The following is a 25,856-nucleotide window of genomic DNA, read 5'->3' on the forward strand; positions in this document are numbered from 1 at the left end:
ATAAGCTTTGATGAATAAACAGATTAAACTGCACACAGCACACCGTAATCTAAAGACTAAAATGAATCAAACCCCCTATAAGCCCACGTAATATTAGTCATTTTTATCATCACCTTAAAAATGCAAATATTTGTTCATGTAACTGTGAGGAAGAATATTAACCAAAATCTGTGAGGACCGAAAGTGGTGATAACATTTCTTTTCCGTCAAACTTTGCGTGTACATTCCCTTACGGCGCATCCTCTTTCCTGGTTATTTCCACTCAGGATACTTTTTTTACGCAAACCTTTGGGTAACATTTTCTTGCTTTTCTTTCTTTTCCTCTGCTCTCTACTCGTCCATAAGCCCTAGTAGGCATCGCGCGACCGGTGGACGCGCATCGAGAATGACATACACATTAATACACACACGCGCGCGCACACACATCCACACACAACATGCATAGCAAACCAGCGCGGCGAGTGCAAAAATGAAACACCAAAGGGCAAAACCGGATAACGGTGATAACTGGAATAGTCTTCGAGATGACATTCTTCGTATTCTTTGCCCCGCACACAACCACACATACGCTTTTGCGTGTTCTCTAGGGGCTGTAGCGAAATCTTCAAGTTAGCCGAGACACATTGTACACATTTTAGCACACATCCACCAACCAACTTGCATAAAAAAAGGTTGCGCTTATCATCAAGCTTCTTTTTCGCTTCTTGTTTTCTTGTTTTCATCCCCATAAGCACATAACCTATGCACGCTCGTATCGTCACCGCCCGCACTGGACCAACACTGGACTGCCGATCGGCCGATTAATTTCTCGCGACATATTCCGCACACATCAACCAGAGCGCATTGCACTATTATTGAACCTTGCTCTTCATGCGTGCATAACTGTCGCGCGTCTGTGTGTATTTGTGTACGGGTACAGCGTGTGCTCGAATTGGAGCCCTCGCTCTGGTTTCAAGAAAGTTAAAAAGAGCCCATGTATACTGCACAACCCCACACAGCCAACCGAAGAAGACCGGCCGACAGTTGCGCGATAAGGGATTTTTTAAGGTTACGTTTTGCTGCTCGCTTTGCTGCCCTTGTCTAGTCTTCGCATCTGCTAATCATCCGTTTCCTCGCTTCCTGCTTTCTCGCTGATCGTTGGCTTATGTGTGGCTTTTTTTCTTTTCTGTCGACTTTTCTTCCTCGCACTCTGTTTCGCTTTCACACGCTGCTCCGCTACTATATCCATTGCCATACCGACAACACAGGAGGGGAAGGGGGCGATCACTAAAAAAAAACCATAGCTACACTTGAAACAACGCGTACGCACGCACTTGCCTGCTATGTCGCGCGCTGCTCTCTTTTGCAGAGCGCACACCATCGTCTTCTCATTACCGCCGCTGACGATGGCGGCTTACTGAGAGCACAAAATTGCACAGAACCTGACTAAAAAAACAACAACTATCGACGTTCCTGCCGTCAATGTGTTGAGAATCAGCCAACCGAAACGCGACACAGAACCTTCGACTTTCCTCTTTGCGTATCCGACTGCACTCGATTCTCGACCCTTTCCCCGCAACACGGGACACATTTCCTCACGTCCCGTCTTCTGGCACATTTCCGTCTCCACGCTACGCGAATTTGCGGTGAATTGATTATGCTAAGAAAATCCGTAGCATTTCCTTCAAAACCCATTTTTGCGCTATCGCGATTCGCGCACACACAGATACACACACACATACCAGACACATTAACGTTATTGGGCGACCAGCAACGGAGTTTGGGACGGTTGATACTATTTTACACGGTTGGTGGAAAGCACCAGAAATTTCATCGGACGCCCTAATGCTTTTCACACGTTATTCCTTTGTCAGACTCACTCACATCTCACCCACCGCTACGCGAGAACCTAATTTAACAAGGTAGAACAAGCCTCCAACGCGACAGTCACCCTTCCTCTTCTTCCACCTCTGTTCCTCACCTACTCTACCGTTCATTATGATAATGCGATCCATTTGGACCGTGGCGAAAGCGTCCACCGTACCCCTCCGATTTCTCCCACATCTCAACACCAACCACGCTTACTTTCTTCGGCGAGGAATTCCGGACACACACTTCCGGCTAACGCACACCGATACATACCGTATCAACGTAGCCGGTTGATTCGCACGGTACGTAACGTCACTACCAATCGAGGAAGTCACAATAATACAAATAGGCACAAGAATGAACCACGAAACGGCTGAATGAAGAAAGCTGCGGCAGAGAGAAAAAAAAGTACCGGGTACCGTAATTTCACGCGTCCAATCTGTCCCGCCGTCGATCGCCCGACGCACACGATTCAGTACACGGGATATTTTACCGCTCACACTTGCCCAATAGAATCCCCGCGTACTTTTTTCTAATTGTTTTTCTGCAGCACGCACGGCAGGACGCGTCGTTCGCTTTTTCCAAGCTCCGCCATTTTGATTCACGGGTAAGGTGAAACTGGCCCAAGCAGCGAATTGCTCTGCACATGACGTTTCGGACAGAATCCTCAGTTGTTCGAACTGATTCCCAAGTAACAAAACACAAATGTTCCGACAGTTTCGAACGAAACATTCAAATGTTCGATTTTGTCCGTTTATTTTTATTACTGTCCGACGTGCTGTCCGTGTTACCAATCATACCATACAAGAGAAAGAAAAAGTTCTTTCATTATCAGTTTAAACGTAACAGGTACAACTGCTCAAACAGCGACAAAGTGCTTTTTCTTATATTTCTTATTTTATTTCTTTCGATGCACGAACCATATGCCAGGCATATAGTCCTCTCATATAGCCCGAGCTAACTGTAAGCCCCATAGGTCTGAAGTCTCCAAACACTCGAGAACCTGCAGAGCGGCCCGCGATTACTTTATAAAGGATACAGTAAGTAAGAACATCTTAGTCCAGCTTATGACCATTTGATGCGCCCAAATAAGAAGAAGTGTTTTGTCTGATTTTCTTTTTATTTATCGGTTGATAATAATTGTAATTTACTTATATCGATAGCTATAAAATTGACGGAAAAAGAAATACTGTACAACTATTACTTCTGTGTCTAAATGAACAAGCTTTTTTTATAATTTTCACGTATGTTCTCACCGCTAGAGTCTGTTTCTCTTTACAAATCTTCCAATTGTGTATTACAAATGTGTGCTCCGCTCCCGTCCCGCAGATGTGCTGAGTAATTCGCCTACGATATCGATGCAGATGCTTCGATCGTTCCGAGCAAGTGCACTGCCCCTACCAGGAGGACCAGTTTGACCAGAACCAGTCCGATTCACACATCATGCAACGAATTGAATTGCAGCATTGGAAATAACTGACTTAAATAACATAGTAATGCAATTCTCCGAGGAAATGAGCTCATTACCTAACTAAGCGTCCAATAACTTAGAATCGAAGAGCGAGACTTCGAATTAAAAGAAAGAAAAAAAAAACAAGCAAACAAAATAATAAACAAATCCTAATGAAATCTTACAGTTCCGTTCAGTGTCGATCAATTGTCTTTACATGCTTTTCCTCTTCAAGCGTTTGTAACTTTAAAGGTTTCTTCTTTTGTGTTACGCAGGAAGCGCTCCATCTCTTGGAACCATTTATATGCCATCTTTAAGCATACGTGACTGTTTGCATGTTGAGTTGCGTGAATCAAAACACCATATTTTAGCTAAGTTAGCGATCAAAGAGGGAAACATAAATATTTTAGGTTTAATAATGGACCGGGGTAAACTAGAGCTGAGTCATTATGTATGAAAACAATCTATTTCGTACTATTTTGATTACTTCATATGTTGTGTTCTTTTCGCTACACAAACTGTTTCAATCCCATGTTCTGTTTCCGAGTAACATTCTATACGATCATATGACACGCTTCTACTCTTTCTGTCTGCTAATGATTTATGATATTTATGGAAGAATGTATGCTGTTTTGTTCCCACTGTATATGCTGCTCCCCATAATATGTGTTTCTGTTGTGTTCGTACTGTTTTGTCCCCTCTTTTACTGATTTGATCTTGTACTGTGGAGTTCCTGTTCATTCGACATAAAACACTGTTTCATTATCCGTACCATCATTATTGATGCTTTCTTGTCACGTTTCATTTGTTCCATATCTGTTCAACCTTCATGTATCTCCATCTTCACTCTGCCTCTCGGAATACAATACATTTACACATGCGTTCTTATGTGTTAAACTAAATCATATATTTATAATAATATAATTCATATTTATATATGACATTTTACTGCAAATCTTTATAGTAACTTTTACTCGAAATATATACCAATATATTGTAGATTTTTACAAAATGAAGGAAATCTTTCAGTTTTCTGTTTTGTTGGTTTTGTTCTGTTTGTTCCACGTACAAATATTTGCTTCTTAGCGTCTAATTAATTTCTCTTCGTCATTCTTTACACTTAAATATATGTTTTCCTTTTCCGTCACGTTTACACGTTTTTTTTTCTTAATGGATTTGTGTTTCAAGTATTCTACACACATTTTTTCTTATCCGTTTTTTTTCCTTACACCATAGATTAAGCTTTGCTTTTGCACCATACCGGCGCAGGCCACATTTCAGCAGTTTCCAATCAGTCCCACAACGATACAAAGTAGTAATAAAATATACACTAAAAGCCCACCACGACAATACATCAACATTTCGCTGCCAACGAGTAAAACCACATTTGTGAAACCGTTTGCCAGGAGCCCAACCTGTGGCCGGGTCCTTTTGTTTTTTGTTATTTTTTTGTTCAGCCCATTTTTTTCCATGACCAAAAAAAGGCCAATTTTATCCTCTTGCTTATTTTTTCTTTTTCGCTGGGTCGGTTTGTTTGCTATTTTTATGTTGTTTAATTACGCACTTTTGATTCGTTGTGTTTTGGAGCTTTTTTGCCACATTAGTATTACTCACTTACTTTCCGTTGCATATAAATTGGGCATATACTTTTCGTTCAGTAGCTGATTCGTCGTATCCAGTCTATGTTGCGTAGTTTCTAAATAAATAAGATAAATTAACAAATGCGCAACTCGCATCCGAAAAGCAAACCGGCGATGGTACGCTGTGTGTCCCCTTAGATATCGTTAAACCGGTAATTGTTGCCAGCAGGAAATTGCATTTGAGTTGTTCTATTAAGTTGTTTGTTTGTTTTTGTTCAGTTATTTACTTGCACTTACTGTATTCATAATGCTGACCGACTAAATCGTTTCAAAACCCGAGCAAAAGCGAGCTACAATCTATACAAATAGCCGAGAGAGAGTATAAGGAATAGAGAGATCCTTAAAAGCGACAAATATTAGTACAGCTGCAGCATGTCACAAAATTAATCTCACCCTCTTCTGTTGAAGTTGTGTGTTCATTTATGTTTTGCGTATGTCATTTGTACAAAAGAGAAAACAAAAAAAATCTTGTCCATTTGTACGATGACGAGGAGTTTTAAAAACACTTCTATTGGAATGTGCGGTAGAGTCCTGACGTTTTCGTTGTCTTCAAACGTTTGTTTCGTTAAAAATGCATATTTAATTACAAGAAGCCTAACTTTACTGTCCCGTTTCACACCCGATGAGTTTCCGATGGATAATATTAGCTGACTGATAGAATATGAAATCTATAGTTGATCGAAACCTTCTTCGCCTGAATCGTGCGCCACTGTCGTATTGTGTCGTTTCTTCAAACGCATCGTTCGTTCATCTTGATCTCTCTTCACACCAACAATGTTTACGCGTTCAAACGATTGATCACGATGATTTGTTAGTTGGTGAGAGATCGATTTGAAAGAACGAATAAAATCAATTGTAAAGCCATTGAGATCGCATCCCCATCTAATCAGGATGTACCAGGTTTCATTACATCTCTATCCACGTGTATCCAACTTTTGGCACCTACATCTTCATTAATCATCGCGGTTTTACATTATTTTCTACTTTAACTGTGTTATAACTGTTGGTCAATGAATGAAGAGCATCAGGTGATTATAATTTAAATTGCTGAACTTCTTCTTCTTCTTCTCTTTTTGAGTTTATACCCCGGTTCGGTACACGGAGTCCAGCTTCCTGGGCCCTCCGCCACTAGTCCGTGGTTGCGTTTTACTGCGAACCTCTTTAGTTTAGGACCAGCTACTAAGGCTATATGTCCTAAATTGCTGAACAATGTTTCTGAAGCATACTGAAGTTATTTTGCTCATATTGGACATAAGGGAAAGCGAGGCAAAATGGGCATGTTAAGCTGTTTACTGAATATTCCTTTGAATATACCACAAAACACAATTATTCTTTCATTATTGTATGTCTCCAGCCTTTATCTATGGATTATAATTGCCAAATAGAATGACAGCTTAAAATCATGAAAACAATGTAAAATAAAAGTTGATGTTTTACGAGAAGCTATTTTGACACGCAGGGTAAAATGGGCATACCCCTGGGGCAAAATGGGCATATGTAATCAAACTGTAAAACGTCAAAACACTGGGGCAAAATGGGCCACAACAACTGCGCTTAGGAAATGGTCTATGCTTTTGCGCACGTTTCATGAAATGTATTTTCGTTCTATCTTTTATTTTGCTGGTCAGGAAAGCCCTTAACATTCTTCCAAAAATATGTTTTAAAATTAAAACAGTTTTTACACGTTTTAATCTACAAATTCGAATCTTTTGAAGCTGTGTCGCTTATCATTATTGAGGCGACAAATACAACACCATAGCCTCACCAAGCGCCGTATGTCAAAAGCATCTGCCCATTTTTCCCCAAACGTAACTGCCCATTTTGCCCCACGTGAATCATTTTTACATTACATTACATTACTAAATTAGTTACATTAGTAAAAATACGCATTCAATCGCCTTGCTTTCTTCAGACAAATTGTAAAGAAATATCATATCTTCAAAAATATATCATGAAAAACTTCAACGCATCCCTGCGACACTGGTTTAAGCTTATTTTCGAAGTGGCAAAAATTACATCAATATGCTACTAAACCTCATTTTGCATTTTTCTTAGTTATTTGTTATGCAATGGTTATGAAACTTATATGGTGTTCATAGAACACTCCAATGAATACATTTTGAGCATTGAAAAGTATCTTTGTAGTGAAATAATGCTTAAATTGAGGATGCACAATTTGCCCCACATGCCCATTTTGCCCCGCTTTCCCCTACAGTCTGTTCTCGAGTTACACGGTTCTCGACTTACGCGGATTCGGAGATACGCGGTTTTCTAAATTTGACAAATTAAATGTCAAATCGATACAATTTGCTTCAAGTTCGGTAAAAATTGCATTTTTGCTAACAAATTGAAACCGCTGAAAAACCAGAAATATTAGAATTTTCTGCACGAATCATATCAAATAAATGATAAAGTGTATAAAAGTACTGAATTAAATAAAAAACTACGGGTAATCAGTAGTATTTTAGTCAAAAAACGTGAAAAACCGACTTTCGCGGATATTCGAGTTACGCGGATTCGTCGGAAACGCAGAAACCGCGTAACTCGGGAACAGACTGTATACGACAATCATTTCAAAGTGTAAGGAATATGAACCATAATATCCTAGCTGCTCTACTATCATGCTTAAATTTAGTCTCATTCTGTGTCAATGGTATAAAGACTGGCGCTAGCCAGTTCAATTAACACACACTGAGAGTAACAAATAACAAGCATCATAAGTAAAACAAAAATGTTTCACGAACGACTTTTACTGCAGTTTGGTCTGACGATACTCAAAACTTCAGAGAATTAGTATCCTCCTGAATATCATAAGAGCAATCCGTAATATGAAAAAAGGGATTTTAACAACACAAAACAGAATCATGTTCATAAATCGGCCAACAAATTAGCGTATAAAACATGATAATATTGTGTATTGGTTGACGAAAACAAAAGAACGAATCTATAACAATTTCACACTCACATTGTGCGAAAAGAATACCAGATTGATCATGAAAAAGAAATGAAACTCCTTGCTATTCGCTGAATACTGAATAAAACATTATCCAAAGCTCCCGACAATATTGATTCTGTCCATTCATCGACCGAAATTACTTTTGGCGCCTGTTTAAAGATTTTCCGCTCAATTATCGTTTTACCGTAAAAACGTCACGACAGTTACCATTTGCAATAAGTTAATATGTTCGGTGACATTTTTCTATCATTTTCTCCAAAGTTCTGTTCTGAATATAACTTGTTTTGTATCGATTGTTTCAATGCTCGGTATGTCTGTATATCCAGTAGCTTAGTGTTCTGAGTTTAGTTTATGTAGTTGGTTTGTTTGTTTCTTTGTTTGTTTTGTTTTCATTTTCTTCCAAGGCACGCAATATGTTTTTGTTACTAGATTTTGTTCTTTGTTCACGTTTGCAAGAGGTTAATTTTTTTTATCAAACTTTTGACGATTCTAATGCTGTAAAAAATTTCTTCATCTCCGGGTTTACATTTCTCCTTTCGCTTAAGGACAATACAATAAGCATATCAATGTCTCTCTCTCTCTCTCTCTATTAAACTTTGGACACGTGATTGTATATATATGTGTTTGTAAAGTTTTGTATATATAGTATTCAATGTACTCGTTTCTGAATCGCAAATAGTTCTATAATAAACTGTCGCCTCCATCAAATTGGTTGTATAAAAATAGCGAAAAATATTTCCTCTATCTTTGTTCGATATCTGGTTTCTTCTGTATGTGTATTTGGGAGTGTGTTTATTTGTTTTAGTATCATGAATATCTCTATATGCGCTGTTTTGTCTCTTCCAATTGTATGGTGTAAATAGTGCACACGCTAAATATTCTACAATTTATTTGTTTCAGTCTGTAGCAAAAGACAAGGAGCATGGAACAAAATACATTTCTAATTTTTGTTTTTGTTTCATATTTCTAACAACAATCCCATCTACCCACATAGCAGAGTTTTTGTTTGTTGTGGATGTTTTCTCACATACTGTCCAAATCTAAAATAAAAATCCTTTTCATTACACTCAATTTCGTTTTTTCTCTTGTTATTTGCTACGTGAGATTCCAGTTCACCATGATAAAACTACTGCATGATGGAAAAGTGCGCACCACTTTCACTTCAACCAGCTTGTGGTACTCATTCACTTTTTGTTGTGCAATATCGTTTACATTTTCACTTCAAACACATGTATCACTAACATCAAATGCATATACACCGGAAAAGCGCAAAGTGTTTCACATTATAGACAGACCATTACAATATCATCAATAGCCGTTTGAACATGATGCGCTCAGCAAATTATAGTATAGCTTGCAACAACGCTGGAACATTGAAACATGACATAATTTGTCATCTTTGCCAAGATTACTGATTCAAATAATTAAAACTCGATTCCGACCAATTTTTAAATTATTACCCAGAGCATACTTCAACACAAGTACAAGGACACAAAACCCAGGGAGCTATGAGACTCCATTTGCTATAAATATCAGACATGTCTATGTCGAAAGCAATAAACAAAATATCCAACTAAGGAAACAAGCCATTCAAAGATAAATATATTTAAAATTGAATAAAGCGAAAAATTGGTCAAGTTTATAGAAAAAACCTTTTCATGGCCAAAGTAATGAGACAAAAAAAACTTCTCATTTTCCAACGGTTTACATTGTTCCTACAGTTGAAGCCCTTCTCTTTGTTTTGATGTTTTTCTTAATGTTGTAAAACAACAAATATGATTATACATGTAAAATAGACAGTGCATGCAAACCCAATGATATTTGTTTCGTGTGATTGAGTATGCCAACATACACACACACCCACCCACCAGCGACCAAGCACGGGCCTTTAAATGTTACTTAGCAAAAATAGTATGTCTCTATGCAGTTGATTCCTTTCCAGTGTTTCTTTTTTGTTTACAAAATGTTCTCTCTATCTCTCTTCACTTGCTCCATTATCTACCATGTATGGTGCTAAGTCTTTCCGTACCGTAGCACAAAATAAGGACAAGCCTAAGGTTTGTCTGAAAAGTTGCTGTTATAATTTATGCCGTTTTCTTAAAACTAGTAGCTCGCGATTCTCGTGCTGCTTTCATTCCTAACCAAAAGTTTATCGGTAGGTAATACCTGCCACAAAATGAATAATCACAGCGACTCCATTACATTCATTTTGGACCCAACATTACGTGATATGCCCCACCTTCCTTGTTGTCCTTGTGCCCGTTTTCTACTGATGTTTTGGTCAACTTGCTTCTTAAGCAAGTGAACAAGAAGTCGTCAGATCTTTTGCACGATCTACGCAACAAAAGAATGCAGATCACTTGCGGATGTACCTTCTGCTGCTGCTGCTGTTGCTGCTGCTGGTATTTGTTATTCGCCTTTGGCTGATGTTGATTTTTTTCTTAGTGTTTGGACAGGTTTAATGGAACGTCTGCAAATTTGTATAAAAATAAACGAAAATTAGATTACGCATCAAACATACACAAAAGCTATGTTAAAAACCAAAAACTGAATTGATTGAGAAAATATCGAAGATTTAACTAATATGTTTTAACGCCACAAATACAAAATACCATCAATACAAATAATCATCAAACAGATTAAAATGAACCAACTATTTAAAAAAAAAAAAACAAAAAACAAAAACAAAAAAAAAGAAAAAAAAAACACCACAAAACTCCACAGACGCATTCGATTTGGGAATTGATAAGGAAGTATGCAAAGATGTTAGTAATTTCTTAATCTTACATGACGATCGCAGTCCTTCATTGCACTCACCATTGCTGGTCTCATCTTTGGCGGTTGCCGACGCTATCCCCGATACTGCAGCAGTCGAACGAGCGGAATGATCGGGATGATGTTGATATCCGACAGCATCTGTAGGCCAACTCGATCCACTCGGTGACGTAAACGCACTACCACCGTTGATGATATCGCGCGAGGATGAGGAAAGTGCCGTGACGCTATAGTTGAGGGCTGCTGTTGAGCTAGGTGTGGCTAGGATGGAATGTTGTAGTCGTTGCGATTCTGCAGGATCCGTGATTGACGATCCAGATGCGGGCTGTGGTGGCGGTGGTGGTGGAGTAGGTGGACTCCGATCAATAAGACGTCGATCAGCTGAGGAGATGTTTGGCGCGACGGATGAAGGTGGCGGGGCTTGATGATGCGGTTGTATCATGTGCGGTGGACCGTGCGGTGGACCGTGCGGTGCCACCCCCGGTAGCCCCGGGTAGTGCATCCAAAGCGGCGTGCGATATGCAGCCATTGTGGCCGCAGTGTACATTTGCTGGTAGTACGTAAGTGTCGCGGGATGGAATGGAACGGAAGAGGTAGCAGCTGCCACGGCTGCGGCATTCATCAAAGAAGATGAGGAGGGCGCGCCCAACTGAGTGGCTTGATACAGGGGATAGAAAGCATTCGGCACAGGATGGTGCGCTGTTGGCGATGCGATTACCGTATTCGGTCTTATTACTCCGGCGGGCGAGGAGGGCGTTGTGCCGTAGTGGTTTAAAGAAGCCCCATCAACCGAGTCCGACCCTTCTGGGTGGAGATCTTTTTTGTGTGAAGAGCTGGAAGCGTTCGAGTTGGAACGCTCGCGCGATGGTGAGGAGGAGGAAGGTGAATGTCCACCGGAAAATGGCTGCCGCAAAGCGGCCGTCTTTTTCGGAACCGTTCGTATGGTAGTACCTAGTGACGCGCCAGTCGTAAGCGAGGCCATAGCAGACGTTGGTGTGGAAGCGTGGCTCGTTGTTACGCCACCGCCACCACTACTTGGAGATGCACGGGGCGATGAGGACGTACCGGCAGTACGATTATGATGCTGCGATCCCAATGGTGGTGGAGGTGACTGTTGAGTTCCACGGCCAAAGTTTAATGGTGACGCGCGAGAATAATGCTGCGGTGACCCATTGCTGGTAGGAGGGGAATGTCCTTGACTGCTGCTTCCACCAAGCTGGTAACCAGGCCGGTAGGAAATTGCCGATCGTGCACCTCCCGTTGCTGCACCAGCAACTGATCCAGAATATGGTGGTGTAGTCGCTGAATCGTTCGTACTCGGTGAAGGGGAAAAACGGGAAGACGAGGGTGCAGACGAGTAGCTACTTGGGCTGCCACCGTACGGGTGCTGTCGGTAGCGTGAAAATCCGCCTGATGAAGCAGAACCCGACGTATGATGCAGCCCATGATGTGAATGTTGCGCAGATGTATGCGACTGCTGTTGCTGGTGTTGCTGTTGGTGCTGATGCTGATGCTGCGGCTGCTGCTGATGATGATGCTCAGGACTAGGACTTAGGTCTGGGGAACGGATCGTATTACCACACGGATCTACGCTGCTCCCTCCGGAGTTAGCCCCAGGAGATGCTGCAGTGCCACCCCCTCCACCGTAACTAGGGGACCGTTTCTTGACGCCATATCCGTACCGAGTAGATCCAAGCTGGCCCTGATAATGTGCGTGATTGAGGGATTCCGCCATTACAGGTGATTTGGAGCCAACGGCTAACGGTTCCTTCCCCAAGTACAGTGATCCCTGATACTGGTGGTGTGGTGACAGTGGATGCTGCGGATGATGATAGAGATTATGACTAGCTGTTGATGTGACCGATGCCACCGATACGTCCGTTTTGCGTTGCATCGCATCAGCAGGGGAGAAGTTCGCAGAGGACGATGTTTCACCGCTACTGCTTGTGTTGTGCCCCAGCAGTGACGTTATACTATAACTGCTAAATGGTCTTGATACAGGAGCCGGAACTGGAGGAGCAGCATTCGTAACAGGAGATATGCCACTTCCAGCACCATTAATTGGCTGTTTTCCACCGGCCCCGGTTGTACCGTTAGCAATAGATCCAGAACCGTTAAGGTGTCCGTTTGTTTTGCTGTTACTGTTGCTGCTGCTGCTGCTGCTATTACTGCCACTGCTGGGGCCACCATTCAGCGGACTTCCCGTACCATTCGTGGTCAGTGTCGACAGGGGCGTTGCAGTTGTTGCCGTCACAATGACAGGCGTACCTGCAGCGGACCCTGCCTTCGGACGAGATCTTTTGGTGCTGCTCGTGCCACAGCTACCAGCATCGTCCAGTGAAACCTTCTCCATCTCCCGCAAGATTCTTTTGCGTGGAGAAACATGCTGCGAAGCGGCCGAACTGGCAAACACAGAGCTGCGAAAACTTGTCGAGCTAGTACTGTTCCCCCGTTCTGGTATTGTTCCGAGACGAAACGGGCCAATTGCGGTACCTGCTCCAGCAGAAGCTCCCGGGGCGTTGATGGACTTTGTTTGCTGGTGCTCGACCAGTGTTTTAATGATTGAAGCTAGATCCTTTCCCTCGGGACGCTTACAACGGGGAGGTCTACAATGTGTGCCGCCGTTTGCTGGCGGATGATGACCATTGCTTTGCTTGTGATCATCATCCCCCACCATGGGCTCATCCTGCTTTGTGCCTTTCCGCTTCTTTGCATTGTTTTCACCCGCTGCAGTTGTCCCCTCAGATGTGTCCATCAGTGTAGTGCCATTGCACTTATCCCGTAGATTCTCGGTGGTTTCACCATCTTGCCCAGTTGCCGATTGCGCCTCCTTGTGTTCGGAATCATCCTTCTTGGCATTTCCATTTTCCACTGTTGTTGTTTTTTGCGCTTGAGGCTTTGATTTAATTTCCAGTGGAAGATGGGAGTCGTAAGGACGGCGTCGTTTGCGCCGACACCACGACCGGGTATCGTGCGTTAGATGACCACGTGCTTTTAGCGGGCGAAAGTAGTAAAGCGAAAGCTCCTTCGAAATGTTCGGACGAGGATTCGCCTGCTTCCAGCAATGATCCCGCTGCCAGGGCGAAGACTGGATGGAGCTGTTGTCATCTGAAACTGCAAGAGAGGGATATTAAAAAAATGTTATATTGTTGTTAAAATTATGCTATATTGGTTGTTAAATTGCTTTAGTATGAATAGTATTATCAACACTTACAGCTGAGTGAAGTAGAACTTTCATGCTTATGAAAGTTGGCACTGGTAGAGGAAACGGTCGGTGGCCAATAAGTTTTACGCGGAACCGAAATCCAGCTGGTTTTTTCACCCTCTCGTGCACGGGCAAGTTCCAGGATGAATTTTCCATCTGTAAAAAGAGATTCCAAAATGAATAACATACCAATCACAATAACATTGTTAAGTCGCGCGACTGTTAAGTTCAATATTGAATTGTTTTTGAATTGTACTGCACAAAGGAAATTTATAAAGCATATGTGAAACCGCTAGTTGCCATATGTTTACTTAAGAGCAATGCGTTGGAGATCCCTGTTGGTGGAATTTAATGTGCCAGTCGGATGTGTGTACATACGTTTGGGCCACAGTAAGTAAAAAAGAAGTTTCTACAAACGCGCAATCGCGAACTAGTACGCATACGCGTACGCAAACCGTATCACACTTGATCTGTAACATTCACCCATCACGCAATCATGCGGCAGCGAACCGAAACCGACAAACAGTACAGAGCAAACGCATCTACTTAAGGAATGTGCTTTCCCGCGGAACAAAAGAAGCTGCACGTTCCGTTCATTTTCAGCCGTGACGTGAAGGTGGTTGGTTAGTTTGAGAAGAAGAAAAAACAACAAGCATATTTCACCTCCTAAGCACTTGTTGTGTCGCTTTTAGAGTGTGTATCGCCTTTCTCTATTGTTTTTCCGCCCTCAAGCGCAAACGGCGCGATCATGTGTTATTGTTTTTCAGCCCGTACTGTGCCTGTTTGTGAATGTGTGGCTGTGCTGCACGGAAACGATTTACTATGATTTCACCAGCAAGAACTAGAAATGGCTTTTCCTCAACATTACTCACTCTATTAAGAAGCTTTTTGTCCTTTCTATCGCTCATTCGCCAAGCGAAACAATGGCGGGTGCAGGGAAGGTAGAGAGAAATCAAAACTCAACAAAAAGAAACCATTTTTATCATAGATCTAACCAAAAAAAAAACACCTTATTCCCGAGCAAGCGCGAACTGAATGTAACAATCTCCAATACGACATCTAAAAAAGCCTATCCCAACGTATCTGCACACGCTCTATTTCTATGCAGCATTATGTTGAGTACCGGGTTCGCTGCTGCAGTACACATATAAGCTCGGTAATGTAGCACAATAATAGACTGTGGAGTGGGTTTGACCGATTGTTTAGCGAAAGAAGAGATATTTTAACGGGACAGTGTGCTGTGGCGCTGAAAATAAGAGCTGACAGAAAATTAGCCCAAGTCAAAAGGACCATGCTGCTGCTGCTGCTACTACTACTTTCCACTACAGTTGCGCCCCGATGAGTGCTGAAGCGATGTCTGTTGATTACATTGCATTGCTTTCCTCGCAGACTACGCAAGCCTTTAGGGTCTGTCAACTAACTGGTCGCCGTAAGTCAGTTTGATTATGGATGACACAAATGCGATAGAAGCCAATTTTCCAAGCTTTCGAAGAAACTAATGTACTTTTCGTTTAGTTGCATAGCATAAAGTTCGTGCAACAGTTCGTAAGCTTATTTAAGTAAAGCGTACAGCATCATGATATAATAACGAACGAAGACACTGAATTGTACACTGATCCGTACGGATATGTTCATCATTTGAGCCTCACTGCAGAATATATGACTTAGCTAGTGGCAATATTTTACAACCATAGTGTGGGAAAGCCAGTCGCAATTCATATCGGATTCATTTAAATCCATTCCACTCGATTAAGGAACAAGCTTCGCATTATCTCGTCCACTAATGCGTTTTATTACGCCCAAAAAAACTTCAAATTAGAGAAATCACGTGGAAAAGAATGAAGAATAGACACACGCACACAAAGTCTACAGTGTGGCCACAATTCGTGGGAGACACTCTTCCGGTTAGTTGATACGGATTGAAAGAAGGCAGTCCGCCACCATACGGTTCTTCTCCATGCATTCCAGAACTTCGTCCAGTACCGTTGATCAATCGTAGGAGTATAAAAAGGCACTTGCCAACATTGGAGAGACACCCGCGATCAAGATATACGCCTGCTTTAAACGGTGGAAAGAAGTGAGATGATCAAATCATATAATCATCGCCATCGTCGTCGTCGTCGTCGTCGTCGTCATCATCATCATCATCATCATCATCATCTGCCCACACCCAAAATGGCCCCCAGCAGCACCGTTCGGGTTCGAGCGTTTCGGGGAAGCGTTTGATTGGGTTAACACCAGCCAACGAATTTCTCCCGATTAATGGGAATGTTACAGATCTTCCCGTGCGGAGGAGGCTTAAGCGCGCTCGTTTACTTTTTCTTTCATGAATGCTCATTTAACTTTGTCGATGTTTCTGCAGCTTTATGGCGAATAAAACGATCATTGAATGAGTGCCTTCAGGCTACTAAATTATGTTTCTTCTTCAACCATTTGTAGTCGGTTGCATTAATTCTTGAATGAAACGATGTAGGATATAGGGTCGACCGTATGTTCACTTTCAATCAACACTACAAGCAACTTATAAACAAAGATGTTCTATCGAGTTATCGAATTATGGAATAATATGATAGGAATAGGTAGAGGATGTGTTGTTTTGCGCGTCCTTTACTCGTAGTGTTACTGATGAACTTGACTATCGTAAACAACGTTGTATTGGGAACCGTTATTAAGCTTCATAGGAATGCTTTTAGTGCAAGAGGTTGACATTGCTGATTTGTTAAATTTAAGCAAAATTCGTACCGCGCTAGATCGGTCATATATCAAAAAGGAATCTCTATATTAGTGATGATGTGCAAATTCAACTAGATATATAATACCTTTACCTATACCCTTTCTTCGGCGCTTCACTATTATATTAAAAAACTGGAAGGTTAAATATTCTACCGTAGCGTTAGTTGATAAGACAATTTTACTGGTCAATAAGCTTGTTACAGTAATAAGCTTGTAAAGACCGCAATCTGATACTTTTATTAGGCAGGAATTATAACTATTTTTAAAATACAAAAAAACGCCATTTATCTAGCACTTGACATCCAATCACCAGCCAAATTAGAAGAATTGTAAATTGAGGAAATTCCCGTAAATCCGTAACCGCATGCGTTGAGTATCGCTTAAACCGGGGAGACGACGGTGAATGCCTTCAAGCCAGCGCTAGTTGCTTTTATGCTAATTACTAAGGATATATTTGCATTAATCAATTTACATTTACATAAGCATTAATCAATTTACAAACGCTGCTACCTTGCACCACTCATAATTTGCCAACAAAAACATTACGCATTGCCACAAAAAAACTGTTTGTGGCCTGAAAAGTGGTGCGAGGTTAGAGATGTTTGCCTGCTTACTTTGCTGTAAAAGTAGGCACAGGATAAAGCTTTAGCTGTCTGCATGGCAGCGCACCACAGCTGAACACCGGCCAGCATCTGCTTGTTTGCCGTCATCATCATCATCATCATCATCATCACCGTCATTATCGTCAATCGTCATCTCAGCGACACGATCGAGCCATCTCGCCCTGTGTGGAATGGATGGTGTGCGCTGTTGACAGTAGCGCAGGATAGACAGAAAGGCAAAAGAAGAAAGCACTGCTCCACGCCCGGGTGACAGACCGGGACAAAGCATAACCAGAGCATTCGCCTAAAAGCCGGCCACCAGCCTACGCGCGCGAAGAGATCGTTTGCCGTACATCGTTGCACTGCGCAGCGGAAGGGCGGGGATGGCTTTTGAACGAACGTGTGTGTTGCCGCCGTTGCTGCTGCCCCTGCTGCTGTCCTGCGCTGTTTGGGTTTGTTAGACCGATTCCGCTTTCTCTCTCTCCTCTCGATGCTTGTACTGCTCGCACTCATTCACCCATCTCCCTTCTTTCCGCGCGGCTTTATCGTGCGGGGCGCGCGCGAGCACACACATATGCAGGAGAACGGTGGTGGCTCGTGCCTAAACGCCTTTAGTTGCGCGCACGTGCCCTTTTGCGGTCGCGAGAAGAGCAACATAAGCAACTTTAGCTGCAGCGCGAAAGGAAACGGCAAATGGGCTGAAAGCGTTCCTACATTATACATTCTCAAAGAGGCACGGGTGCGATTTTACTACCAACCTCCACCAGCACACACATATACACTACGGCGACGCCGTTACCATAGCAGTAACCCTTGCCCCTCCTCACACCTCACGCCGCAACCACGAAGCACGTATATTCCTTCCTCTCTCCTTCACCGTTTCGTATGGACTGCTGGTGAATGGAATCTTTCGGGCTGTGTGCGGTAGCATTAGATTTAATCCAGCCACGCATAAGCATAAGCAAACACAGTAACGTGCGCAATATTTGCCTGTTTGATGTATTATTCGCTTTTCGAAACGTACAGGATCTTCATCTTGAAAAAGGACTTGATAATATATCTTTCGTTTTTGCAATCTTTTGCCGGCATACAGCACGATCGCTTTTTTCAATTATGTGTTTGCATTGTTTTGTACAAAGTCATGCCTGTTTTTGCGCACCATATTGAGATAATCAACAAAAAATTCACAAACCCAGGTAGGGGAGTTATTCTATATGTGTCATTATAAAACTAATCCATGTGCATACTATTTGAACAAACATTTCCATGCCGCCTTGTTAAAAAAAGAAAACATTAGTAGAAACAATTAGTGGCAAACATTAGATAAATCACTGCCGCCAACAGGTTGACAGATGCAGCTAGGACAGCAATAAAAGCACTCTGGTACTACATTCACCTGTATGAATTACCAAAGGAAAGATATAGATGTCATAAGTATGAGTGGTTAATTCGATCGATGCGTCTACAAGATCGCAAAGAATCAACTCCAAACAGGATCGTCGCCACGCGTAGCAAAGGACTTAATCCGACTGCGCCAGGTTACTAGCTCGGTAGAACGTTTCGAAAGACCATATAGAGCGACATGCCCGCCTAGGTCGCTACGCCAAAAAGAAGATACATGCAAGGATTAACATTAACGTTACAATTTAAAAAGGTAGTCATATGATCGTTGGTTGCGTAATCCTGAAGAGGAGGATATTTTTGAGGATCTATGGCACAGAAAACATTCCCCAGCCTCGATGGCTGCCGTGAAGAGACACATCCTAAAAACTACGATCAACAAAACAGTAGAGTGACAAATAGGCAAAGAAAATAAACTTACTACCGCAGAGAGAGAGAGAGAGAGAGAGAGAGAGAGAGAGAGAGAGAGAGAGAGAGAGAGAGAGAGAGAGAGCGCCGCTAGTGTGGATGGATGGATGGGGATGAACTAGACAATAAAGCGAGCACGCGTCCCTTGTAAAAAGCAAGGCGTAGGTAATGAAAACATCAACAATAAGTTTACTTTCCCTCACTGCCGCCGCTCCAACCACCAGCGGGCGCACTCTGTGCGTTTCGTCGTCTCTTTCGCGCACCAAGGAAAATCTGTTCCGCTTTCTCTCTATTACCACCGCTTAAGTAGTGTAGTACCACCGGCCAAATGGTACTGGATACGCGTGTTCCCTTGCAGAGGCACGTTCCACGGAGCAGCATATAGCAGCAGTGTGCCCTTACCGGTCTAGTGCCTTTTACGAACCCCGGCCACCCCTTTTCCGTTCTCCGTCCATTCAAACACAGCGCCTTTGAAAGCAGCATAACCCTCCTCCTGTGTGTGACCACGCGCACAGAGCATTGATTACACACGCTTACTACTCTCTCACACACACACACACATACGTCATATTCATTTTATATACGTGCTCTGTTCGTTTCCACCCGTTCATTTCCCTCGGACAAGCAGTGGGTAGGGGGAATAGGGGAAGGGTAGAACCTTTAGTGCAAACACCAAACGCGCGCGCGTGTCACAATCATTACGACACACACCCACACCCACCGATTGCTCCCACAAACGGCACCCCTCGTCCAGCTTCGCTGCACAAACACAGTAAGTCATCTCATTCGTTTTAGCTGACATCTGCATTTCCCTTTCTCTTTCTTTTTTTATCTTGCTCTGTTACCACTATTCAGCATGCATGCGCTGTCGGAATGTTCGACCACGACCTGTCTTTTTGACGGTAGCGGCTGGTACACATTTCTATTGCTCTTGTTTGAGAACCAGACGCTAAAACGCTAATAGATTACTCCCCATAGCAGTTTGCATAAACCAACATTCTGCAGATTATCCCGTGCATTGTGCACAGCACCAAAGGGCGTGTTTGCCACCCAAACCTATTTCTTAACCGCACACTAGACCATGCTGAGGCGGATACGATCGCGATTTTATTAAATAATATTTTAATCATAGTTGTTAAAATAATGCGCTGCCTAACTTTATACATGCTAGCTACACACTCTCACACACACACACATACAAAATGGACCCAATTCCGCTGCACCGTACCATCATTGTGTTCATTCGTTCCATCCCGCTCACACCGATGATCGCCTACAAGCGGGTGCATGTTCTTCTGTTTCGCTTTCGCCCCAATTTCCCAACGTATTTCCCACCAGCAAACGTGCCGCACCGCACCCTACAAAACAGCACTACCATTACTGCATTTACGCACACACACACTCACACATACACGCTCGCTTGCATATATCCATCAAATATCAGCGCGCGCGCCTACTGTAAGCAGTGTGGAAACGGGTGGAAACGGTGTAGTGGAAACGGGTGTATGTTCCCTTCGATACCGGATGGAAAAAAAGAAGCAGAACCAAAACCGACGCGTCGTTCGCACCGACCCCGCCGTCCCGCCGTCCCTTTTCACCGTGCCCTTCTTCCGACCACTGCACCAACATTCTGGAAGCCCTTTTCAGAACGTTTTCCCCGGCATTTCCGGTACCGGCGCGTCTGTTTTCGTGCTGAAGCATTGCATGTGTCCTTTTCGTGCACCCCTTTTTGGTCGAGCATGGTCTAGGTTTGTTGCCTTCCCTTTCACAAGCTACAACACAACACTTGGCCCTTGTGCTCTGAGTGTGATGTGTGTGTGTGGGTAGTATGTTCGTTCCGGAGGGTGAGGGTTTGTTTTCTTCAACATCTTTCACGCTCGTCCTCTCTCGCTCGCTGGCTCCTTCTATCTCTCTCGCTCAACCACACACACATACACGCACGCACGCTCCACAAATGATCCCTCCAATATCTCTCCTTCGTACATTTCCCTACGCGGCACACGACAAAAACACCAAATATGCGGCAGATGGCCAAGCACCTTTTTTCCTCCATATTTTTTCGCTCTTCCTCCCTTGTTCAAATCTAGTTCTCTTTCGCGCGTTGTTTTTTGTTTGCAGTCTTGTGCCCCAAAAGAAGAGAAAAGAAACCAAAACCATTTTTTGAAGAAAAAAAAAGTAAAATAAAAATTTTCCCCTTTCAAGGTGCTATTTTGCGGTGTACGTGCGGTGTGGAAACAGAGATTAATGTGCAAATTGCAATACGCCGTATAGCACCTTCCAATAGTCAGCCTCTAGCAGAATGAAGGAAACCATAACCATCATAAAGAAACTTCAAACTAACCTTCAGTTACATGATCCTCGAGCAAGAAACAGGTGCAGCATAGTTTGTTTGCTGTAATTTGCACTGAATTGCAGTATAAGGCGTGCGGACACTTACAGTGTTTCAATCGCGAATATGTTGGGGCAGTCCTCCACTGTACAAGAGTCAGCAAAAAACTAGCAACAACGCCATGATAGCCACCACGTCACCTGCACCAGACTGCTATATGGTTTTTGTTATTCTCAACTTCTGAGAACGATTCCAACGTAGGGGAAAGCGGGGCAAAATGGGAATGTGGGGCAAAATGGGCACCCTCTAATTAAGCATTATTTCACTACAAACATACATTCCTATGCTCAAAATGTATTCATTAGAGTACATATGAACATATGAACACCATGTAAGTTTCATAACCCTTTCATAAAAAATAACCAAGAAAAATGTAAAATAAGATTTAGTAGCATATTGATGTAATTTTTGCCACTTCGAAAATAAGCTTAAACCAATGTCACAGGGATGCGTGGAAGTTTCACATTGTTTATTTTTAAAGTCATAATATTTCTATACAGTTTGTCTCAATAAAGCAAGGAGATTGAATGCGTATTTTTACTAATATAACAAAAAAAAAATACAAAAATGCTTCACGTGGGGCAAAATGGGCAGATGCTTATGACACATGGCGTTTGGTGAGGCTATTGTGTTGTATTTGTCGCCACACTAATGATAACAGGCACAGCTTCAAAATATTGGAATTTAACGAAGATTAAAACGTGTAAAAACTGTTTTAATTTTGAAAACATATTTTTGGAAGAATGTTATGGGCTTTCCTGAACAGCAAAACAAAAGATAGGACGAGAATACATTTCACGGAACGTGCACAAAAACATAGACCATTGCCTAGGTGCAGTTGTTGTGGCCCATATTGCCCCAGTGCTTTGACGTTTCACAGTTTGTTTGCATATGCCCATTTTGCCCCAGGGCTATGGCCATTTTGGCTCCGTGTGTCAAAATAGCTCCTCGTAAAACTTCAACACTTATTTTACAGTTTTTTCATGTTTTTAAGTTGTTTTCATTCTAGGTGGCAATTTTAATCCATAGAAAAATGGCGTAGGCTTACAATAATGTAAGAATAATTGTGTTTTGTGGTATATTCAAAGGGATATTCAGTAAACAGCTTAACATGCCCATTTTGCCTCGCTTTCCCCTGCCAAGTTACACGTAAAAAGTTTCACAGCCCCAGTCAGCAAGAACGAAGATCTTGAGACGGAGAGAATGATACATTGTTGTTTCGAAAAAGCGTTACAAATGTTTTCCTTCCTATACTATTATCGCCTTTACTGGCCAACCCCCTGTCCTCTAGGGACACGGTTTCTTTCACAAGCAAGTACCGATGGAAAAATGATCGCCCTTTTTCGTTATTACTCGCATTGTTTTGATGAAAGTTGAAAACATGAAACATAACTGAGGTTTCAAACATGTAATGTGAACAAATAACAGCGTCAATGTGTACATTAGTTCGAGCAGAGCTCGATCAACAACAATCGGATCTTAACTTAAACAAATAATTTCCTTTATAAAAAATCCGATCCTGGGGAGTTAAGTGAAACCGGTGCACTGTTTTACATAAACATGTCCCTATGCAAACAATAAACGTAGTAAAGCAAGTGTTTGCCTTGATACAAACAAACCAGAACCAAGTTCAGCACAGCACGTGTTCGATTGCTCTAGTGAGCATATAGCCTAATTATTTATCTACAGCAAGACGTTCCTCGAGTGCCATCTGCGGCATTATCAAGATACAACCATAGAACATAAACATCGCCAACATATTTTTGTACATTCTTGCATTCGATGATATGCTTCGCAAAGGAAAACTTCCTAATCAAGCCCGATTTCCTTACCGAATAGTAGTACTACTAGTAGTTCACCGTTCTCACAAACACAGCGTTAGGAGGGTGAGAAGTAACAAAAAAAAAACAGGAGAAAGGTGAATGAAGAAAACATTTGAAGACGCAATACAGAGACCTCGGTACTCCCAAACGGCGGCAAAACAGGGAAGGGTCGGACAGTTTTCTCCAAGTTGGCGCGCGCACACGCCCGAGACAAGTGTGTTCTACGAACCGAAACATTTTGCGCTCGTGCCCCAATCATGGTTGTTTTTTTAGTTTTTGTTTCTGTGTGTGTCTTGTGTTTTTGCTGTGGCTGACTGACTGCTGTTGGGTGTTGCTGCTGCTGTCATTCCCCCTCTCTTGCACTATCACACACCCCACCCCACCCACCCCTCATCCTTCCTCATCGGCCCTTACTGACGGTAATCTTAACTGTCGTCGTTGCCTTCTGTTTCACTCAGATTTCCATCCCGCGCACGAGACCCGAGTGGAGCTTTTTTTGCTGTTGCTGCTGTTGTTGTTATTGTCGTTGTTGTTGTTGTTGTTAACTTGGCTGAAACCAATTTTAAAGGAGCCCCTGCCAAGCTTGCAGCAACTATTTTTTCTTCATTTCGCTACTACAGTGTACAATCGTCTGTGGAGCGTTTACCGCCGCCCAACAACCATGACCACGGCCGGCAGTGGCGGCTGTTGTTGTAAAGTTATCTTTCTTTTCTTCTTTGTATGCCGACCCTTCATGCCTGCCTAGCGTGATCGTACGTGCCCCGTTTTAAAGCACTTCTTTGGCATCTCTTTTATTGCCTTAGCACACACACCTGTTGGACCGCAGAGCAGAGCGCCCCAAACAGTCTCGGTCTTGGTCAATTTATGTTTTCCCTTACTCCGCTCGGACCGATTGGAGAAATACACGAGAGCGCGTGCTTACAAAGCAAAAAAAAAACTCGCAAAAACATATTTTGTATCATAGTGAAATTTAGAAAATTTGTTAATTGTGCTACATAATATTATTCAGATTCAGAAAAATCTTCATTTTTTCCCCACTTCTACAAAGAGTCACAAAGGACGCGCATGCTAAAAATACTGAATATTCCGTTCGGCTTCTTAATCCATCTGCAATTGCATTTTACATTACATTAATTTTCTATTAGTGGTGTGTAAATCCTGTAAAATGCCAAATCACTCGCTAAGGTGGTGTGATGGGGTGCTTAATCGTATCTCTATCCCCTTGTCTTCAACGAACACCATTCACATGAATGGTTTATAGATCTTTATTACGTTGTCTCTTACAATTTCATTGCCTTATGTTTACAACCAAACCACACTACACAAAGAGACTCTACAAACAGTATGCGATAGTAGTTTGTTAGAACCCTACCACAACTTCCAAAAACACTTACCATCGGGTCTGTTACTTTCTTCGCAAAACGTTTCCGTACGATTAAATACCAGAAAAATGGGGCGCATAAATGCCTTGTTGGGAAAGGGTGTTTTGTTTTGCTTCTTCGCACACTATTATTCGCAAGGTGAGATCGCATGGAGATGAGCAGCAACGCGAAACCGTAGGCCAAACGGCTTGAAAAGCTGGGAGTCGCCCAGCCACCAGGCCAGCGACAGACGTGTCATTGCGTCGAGCACTATTTGGAGCCTTGGCACAAAGCAAAGGCAAAAGGTAAAAGAAAACCATACTCATAGCAGGGAAGCAGAAGGTAGAGAAACGAGAAAAAAACGTTACCGGCGAGAGAAAAGTAGTAGCAAAGCCAGCAGCGACCGGCGACTCCGGTCCTTTTGCATTTCCCATCTTACGATCTTTGGTTCACCACCAGGCGCAGGCGAAAGGAGGAAGCATCCGATGAAGGGAGGAGTGCTCTCCAGGTTCCGCGATCTTTGGCTTTGGCACGAGCCACGACCACCACCGGCTCTTGTATTTGTTCGCAAGATCTCTGGATCCGGGTGCTCGAGTCTCTCTGTGTGTCATGCAGCGCGTGCCACAGATCTTCCTTCTCGTTCCATCCCGCTGTTCGACATCTTTCTCTGTTGGTGATCGTTTCAAATCCAAGAAGGTAACAAACCCGAGGAGAAACATCGCGTAGAGTGGACGGGCAAATAAATTAAGAAAACTCACACACACACATTCAGCCCCCAGCCCCCATATAAAGCAAGTGTACGAAAGGAGCGAGCAGTACGATCACCACCAAGATGAGAAGGAGCGATCGAGCAAAAGGTGGCAGTGTTGGTGGTGGTGGCGTAGGGTGGAAGTGGAATGTAGCACGAGCCCAATTTCGTCCCCCCATCTCCCACTCTCACTCTTCTATTTTCACCTACTCTTTCCTCACTTTACTTTCCTACCCCCAGTCCAGCAATCTTCATCTTAATCTTGCGCCTGTCATCAGTTGAATATCCATCTCAAACTCTTTCTCCCAACCGTGTGTGTCTCCCTCTTATTCTCTTTGCAACTTCCTCTCTCTCTCTTTCTCTTTATCCATTTCTCCATCTTTCGCTCTCTTTCATACCAAAACATTGCTCCCCAATAGTAGAGAGCCTCCTCCCTCCTCTCCTCTTCCCCCCGCTACCCAGCCCAAGCAACGAATGTTTCTGTTCAGCAAAGCCTACTTTAGAAGGCTGGTCATAT

General features: G+C 42.8%; 2 protein-coding genes across 28 annotated transcripts in view; both read right to left on the minus strand.

Annotated features, from left to right (window-relative positions):
* Window positions 1-2,476, minus strand: part of LOC121587778 (metastasis-associated protein MTA1-like) — a 35,973-nt gene extending 33,497 nt beyond the window's left edge. The window contains exons 1-2 of one of the 8 annotated variants that reach the window (XM_041904905.1): window positions 2,375-2,392; window positions 2,122-2,235 (exon numbers count right to left, since the gene is read on the minus strand). The gene's annotated coding sequence lies outside the window, so the exon portion shown is untranslated. Of the gene's footprint in view, window positions 1-2,064 lie in introns of all 8 variants that reach the window. The other 7 variants (XM_041904904.1, XM_041904901.1, XM_041904902.1 and 4 more) reach the window with 7 other exon arrangements.
* Window positions 2,477-8,140: 5,664 nt separating this feature from the next.
* Window positions 8,141-25,856, minus strand: part of LOC121603733 (protein hairless-like) — a 30,820-nt gene continuing 13,104 nt past the window's right edge. For 19 of the 20 annotated variants that reach the window (XM_041932905.1, XM_041932903.1, XM_041932901.1 and 16 more), the window contains exons 4-6: window positions 13,884-14,030; window positions 10,682-13,783; window positions 8,141-10,364 (exon numbers count right to left, since the gene is read on the minus strand). In XM_041932905.1, coding sequence (XP_041788839.1) covers window positions 10,336-10,364; window positions 10,682-13,783; window positions 13,884-14,030 — 3,278 coding nt within the window. In that variant the 3' untranslated portion in view covers window positions 8,141-10,335. The remainder of the gene's footprint in view (window positions 10,365-10,681; window positions 13,784-13,883; window positions 14,031-25,856) is intronic. The other variant, XM_041932921.1, reaches the window with a different exon arrangement.

Source organism: Anopheles merus, chromosome 2R (assembly GCF_017562075.2).
Source record: "Anopheles merus strain MAF chromosome 2R, AmerM5.1, whole genome shotgun sequence".
NCBI classification, from domain to species: domain Eukaryota; kingdom Metazoa; phylum Arthropoda; class Insecta; order Diptera; family Culicidae; genus Anopheles; species Anopheles merus.